Genomic DNA, 6022 nt, shown 5'->3' on the forward strand with positions numbered 1-6022 from the left:
CTCGGATTGATCAATATTGGAGGCGACCTGTCCGACAGACCTAGGTACCTCTTGACCAAATCAGAGCGGCACGGTCCAGCACTGCCAGCCATTCCTCCAGTCTTGCAAGTAGGGGTGAACATGGGGTGGAAAGTTTCCGATTTTCGGCAGGGAAAACAGAAACAGAAGGGAAATACGGAAATGGAAACAGAATTTTGCAAAATAAGAACGAAAACGGAATGTTTTTTTACGGAAACGAAAATGGATTCCATCACATTGGAAGCCTATGTTTACATACAGTATCAACCTCACAACGGACAACATTTTCAGTGAGTCAGGTGCAACAGGAATTCCATGCAAACATATAGTACGTTTTCATGAATTTAACAATACTAATGTTGACATATAATGAGCAGTCAACAACGCAAGGTCAGCAGAACTAACTTTTCCACAGCTACTTTTCTACAGAAGTTTATAATGTTTAACACAACACACATCAGCAACCGCAAACTAAGCCCTTGCCTATGGGATGGGGTCTTGAAGTCCATGATGTGCCAATGGAACAGGGCAAGTATATGGCATCATTGACACTCTTCTTTTTCTGTGAGAAATAAATAGGTGCCACCCAAGTTTATGAAGGCACAGTTTGCTCAGACATGCAACCAGAAGAACTCCGGAATTATTTGCAAATCGGCGTTTCTTTGAGAAATTAGAAATGATCAAGAACTGTGCCTACACTCAATCGCACACAGCACATGCCGATGATTATATCCACTGTTATTGTTCCAGATAGACAGTAGAATACGACAGTACCTACTATTGAAGTTGTACATGTAAACCAGCCAACCAATTTGACCCAAAAGCACAATCATAGTCACGCAGATGAAATACTCTTTTATTTTTCATGTCTTTTGTCACATTGCCTATGCTGAGTACTGATCTCACGACTGGAAGAAATTTTCAGTTATTAGCATGTGACAAGACTTCTATGACAACATATATTACGTTTTCATGAATTTGGTAATACAAAACCATTGTTTTAGTTGCACAAATAGGCATCCAACCTTAATTATTTTCTTGCATTCAGATCAAGTCAAGCAACACCACATAATACAACATATACGGCCCAAAACAATATGCCGCATACCATAAGTTCTTGCGTACTAAATCAGCTAGAAAATGGGCGTATGCGCCTCTGAACATCGAACTCTACATCAATCAGGTCAGTTATACCAGCTTTGATCTTCTGTCCTACTCGGACAGGGCCTACACCATCTGGAGGAGTACCTACAGAGGATCCATGAATAATGGATAAAGATATTCCTTAAGCCACTAAAACAGATGCATTAGCAGGAAGAAAAACAGACTTTACCTGTCAATATCACATCACCCTCCATTAATGTCATGATGGAACTTATATAACTGATCAGAAAAGGAATCTTGAATATCATATCACTTGTAAGCCCTTTCTGCCTAAGTTCATCATCTACCTGTATATGATTGTTTAATGCTTGTTAATTTTTTGCCATTACTTTTATTACTTCAGGCTGCAATAAACAGAATCAGCACAAAATTGTATAATTACCTTTAGCCAGAGCTCTAGATCATAGGGATTCTTGATGGCTGACTTGGGAATCTGTTTAACAGAAAACCATTGTTAATGGTATTCAGAAGCATAGATTATCACGGTAATGGAATTACCTATATAATGTTCAGGTACACAAATGATATACGGAATTATCAAATGTCACGAGACCACAACAGAGGATTGTTACCACTTCCATAAATTTATTTATACTCTCGACTTATTTCCTAGTACTCCTGCTGTTGCATATTCCATGTGTTTTCATCCACAATGAAAGCTAGGTGGATTTATTATACTCAAATATTTACATATATAAGTAATAATGTCCTCATGTCTGGGTAAGAGAAAGAATTGCTTACCACCGCACTAATTGGAGTAAACGTGTCCTGTACTTTACCCAAAGTCCACGGAAGACCTGCAGACTACAAATTTCATTTGTTATAACTACGGAAAGTTTGAGAAGAGAAAAAAATATGTGTTACACTATGGGACTGTGCGTTTACTTATAACTTATATAAGGGCATGCTGATCAGTAGTTACTACAAGTTTTGCACAAAGATAGGCCTAAAACCATTATGTCAAATTTGCTGGATGGAAAGACTATAAGAAGTAGCCACATGCCAAAACGGAACTAGCAGGTTTGTGTTTCTTCAAACGATTGCGCAAACATGCAACTTTTGAGAATACAGCATGTTGTTTATTGGTGAATTTGTTTGCGCAGGTCAAATGTTACACCCATATTTCAACGACTAATTGACCTGATCACTGGGAAGGAGAAACTTCAAAGATCATGATGTATCTTTTGCTAAATTTATTTTTCATAACTTGAATGATCTATCCATATTTACTTATTTAGACTTCCAACAACTATCGGCAATGGGAGATGGAAACAAGCAACAAAATATGATAGGTAGAACAAGATCAAAGAAAGCTACAGCTGTTACTGCAAACCTTAGAAGCGGATTGCAGATCATTCGACGACATGTCCAAAGCAAGTGCATAACCTAGGAAAACCGACAATGTAAGCAGTTATATAGAGTTTGGTATGTCATAGCTGAAAAAACAAGTGAATAACTTTTCACCGACTCATACTTTTGATGGCTGCTACATCAACAAGAAGTTAAGAATAAACAAGAATGAGACCACAAAAGGTTCTATTTTATAGAGCATTAAAAAAAAACAGGGGAAATCCACCAAACAAGACACCCATGGCCGGAGCCTTTCACATATGAACATGTATTAAATTTGGGTTGGATGCGGTCCAATGCCTGATCTCGTGGGCACCTAAATCGGTAGCACCACACCACTATATATCTTTCATCTCGGGTACATCCTCAATGAATACATGTCTGTATTATGCGTCCAGTCAACTACCACAGATAGTAATCCCGACTAAGGTAAAAGTAGTCATAATGTCACAACAAGACGTGAAAAAGGGTCAAACTCAGGTCTAAATTTAAATAAGTTCAGAAGGATGATTCCGAATAAATGTTCTCACCAAACTCAAGTTTAGTTTACGCTCGTCAACACATACAGCTATGGACACATATATAGTTGAACCTTCACTCACCCGCCACCGCTGCCATCACAACCCTCTTGTATAATATGTGCAGAAAGAAAAAATGTTATATTCTCTCAAGAGAAGCCAATATGGTGTGGTGAGTGTAGTTTTTGTGGATCGACAGACGACAGAGTAGATAGTGTCATGTGAAGAAAGAGAGCAATTTCTGCTATTTTGTGGAAAAAACGAGTCACATTGCTGACTGAAATTTTCAAACCTGAACATGTAGTGGGGTTTCTCCAACCGAATAACATGATAGATATCCAGGAGAGTTGGGGATATGGGAATGGGAGACATCAGGAAACAATTGTGTGTAGTGGCTCCAGTAGTGACGACACCTTTCACCTGAAGCACTCCAGTTGGTGACTCGGGTGACTAGTGCGTCTGTGGATGTCAGTTAAATACTGAGAGCTTAATACCACTGATAGTCAGACAGCAGAAGTTGTACACATGTTCCCCTCTGATACCAAAATGCAGATTACAAGTAGATGTCAAATGTGACCATGAGAAGAGAACAGCGCTCAGCAGGAACCAAAAAAAATGTGACTTGGCTCATCAAAACACACATTTACGATTGAACAAAATAATGCCAAGAGCTTTTGTCTATTCTAGAATCTGTTTGCATTCTCCAACAAGCCTGTCAAACATCAAGAGATTGTCCTAACTCGAGGCACCCCCTAGTCGACTTTGCAGGTACATTGTCACCAAATAACGTTGCAAGTTACACTAACGCAAGTCACTCATGTCGAAAAATTCTTCAGATCGCAATTCTTAACAGCGGTAATCGCGCAAGGACGGCATCCCATAACCACGCCTCTCAATTACCTCCGACGAAATCCATGGCGGAGGCCTCGGGGACGTCGCGCGCGCGCCGGGAGATGACGACGGCCAGCTCGACCTCGTGGTGCAGCGACTCGAGCGGGTCGGGCACCTCGATGGGGCCGGCGGTCGGGCCGGCATGGAGGAATGACGACGTGGGCTTCAGGAACAGGACTGGTTCCTGCAAGAAGAGTAATAACAAGGCGGCCGCGCCGCTGTGGCGACCAGATCAGAGACCGCGTTGGAAGAAGGGTGCTCCGTGTCATGGGATCGGAAGGGGGGAAGAGACAGAGATGCGGATGGACCTTGAGGACAGGGTTGCTGGCATCTTTGGCGCGGGAGATGTAGTTGCGCCCGGCCCCGACGATCTTCGTGCTCGCCGCGAGGAGCCTCTGCGCCGCCGCTGCCGCCATGGCCGCGAGAGCTGCGACTTCCTAGGCCCCAGGTCAGGTGGCGACGATTTTCGTTTTTTTTTCAGAGACAGGACGAATGAATTTCTGTTTGCAGGGATAGATGAACCTATTAGTAAAACCCGCCAGAACTAAATTTTTCCGGCGGATTTACGGGTTCGGATCGAAAGTGACGTAGAACAGAGACTGAACTCGCTGTCCGGCCCGAAAAACTTTTTCAGGGGCCCGAAAAATTTCACACTTGACCCCTAGTAATACAGACTGTAGGACGGTTTACAGGCCCAAAACTGAACGGATTTCTCCAGCACCGCCGTCCATACAACCGCCTTCAGCCGTGGATTGCTGGCTGTTTTGCTAAAATTATGCATCGCCGGTCAAACATTCTGTCAGCCCGCTCCAATTCCAACCATGTCTATACCAATTTTCAGCGAATCTTGCTACCTAAGTGGTGTTCTTGTCGAGGAGATCGACGGAGCAACGAAAATTCGCAGGCGTTTAGGTCGCGCAAGGCCAAGCAACCGCTCGATTCGCTGCAACTCGCTGCAACGGCGCGCTGAAACGGCGGCTGAGGCAGCTAGCAGGTGCCCGTGGCTCTGCGCATGGACGAGCTAGCACATGCGCGTGCCTGTGCGCGTGTATGAGCTGCTTATTAGCAGATTTTGCTGATTGCGCGTGGGCACGGCCCAGCTGCTTGTGATTTGCCGCTTATGCCAGTACTAGCTGTTGATGCTTTGCTACTTCGGCGGCGGCCGCGCCGGAGATCTAGGCAGCGGGGCAGATAGTTCTCGTGAAGAAGATGACTACTTTCCGAATATTCCGTTTTTCAGTTTTAGTTTACATGGTCTGTTCTGCGTCAGCCGTTTTGCGACCCGTAAACACGTTTTCGGAAGACTGAACTCGAGTTTTTCGGTTTGCACTTTTACAGGCTCTGCTAGAGATGCTCTTAGGCCGTTTTCATTTTGCTCAGAAGAAGTGTGCATACTAAGGTCCAGATTAGATCGCTACTGGGCCCTTCAACCTTTTTACGTGTCAAAATATGAACCCATCTCAATAATTAATTTACCAAAAAAAAGTTAATAACTACTTTTTATTTATACAAAATATATTTCTCGTTCGCTAAGTACCAGGAAACTATTATTTTCTTATCTGAAAAAATATATCAAGAGAAGAGGAAGTGTTCGTGTGTACCTGCACCATGCATGTGGCTCTAGCTAGTGATACTACATAGAAAATTACTAAGTAGAATACAAAAGAGAGTATAGAAGTACCTAAATAGCACAACTAAGGACTAATGCAAAACTATAAGAACAATAGATAGTAGAAGGCAATAAACTTCCTAACATGACAAACATGGCAAATAACTTTGCCAACCAACAAATACTTTGTCAAAGTTAACATGTTCACCGACGCATAAGAATCCACACCCATCCACCCCCGCCCTCGCCAAGGAAAAAAATTAGCCACAAAGGCAAAGACAGATAACATAAAGCTCGATATGATTTCTTCAAACATGATAGCCAATGCGATTTTATTCTTATTCTTGCCATTCAGACTTAGTGAAGAAAAATTCAAAAGAAAAAAGCTCTTCAAAACCATCACACACAAATGTCTACTAACTCGCAATTACGTAGACACCAACAAAGGAACATGTTTGCAACATGAGAAATC

At 42.4% G+C, this 6022-nt stretch overlaps 1 protein-coding gene across 1 annotated transcript; it reads right to left on the minus strand.

Moving 5' to 3' along the window:
• Positions 1 to 1031: 1031 nt before the first annotated feature.
• LOC127293848 (oxaloacetate tautomerase FAHD2, mitochondrial) lies at positions 1032 to 4439 on the minus strand. Its single transcript, XM_051323536.2, has 7 exons — positions 4250 to 4439; positions 3951 to 4125; positions 2516 to 2568; positions 1924 to 1986; positions 1565 to 1615; positions 1352 to 1469; positions 1032 to 1266 (listed from the first exon to the last, which is right to left on the minus strand). The coding sequence occupies exons 1-7, from the start codon at positions 4355 to 4357 to the stop codon at positions 1148 to 1150; spliced, it is 687 nt and encodes a 228-aa protein (XP_051179496.2). The 5' UTR covers positions 4358 to 4439; the 3' UTR covers positions 1032 to 1147.
• Between the last annotated feature and the right edge of the window lie 1583 nt (positions 4440 to 6022).

The sequence above is a fragment of the Lolium perenne genome, chromosome 4, assembly GCF_019359855.2.
Source record: "Lolium perenne isolate Kyuss_39 chromosome 4, Kyuss_2.0, whole genome shotgun sequence".
Taxonomy (NCBI): domain Eukaryota; kingdom Viridiplantae; phylum Streptophyta; class Magnoliopsida; order Poales; family Poaceae; genus Lolium; species Lolium perenne.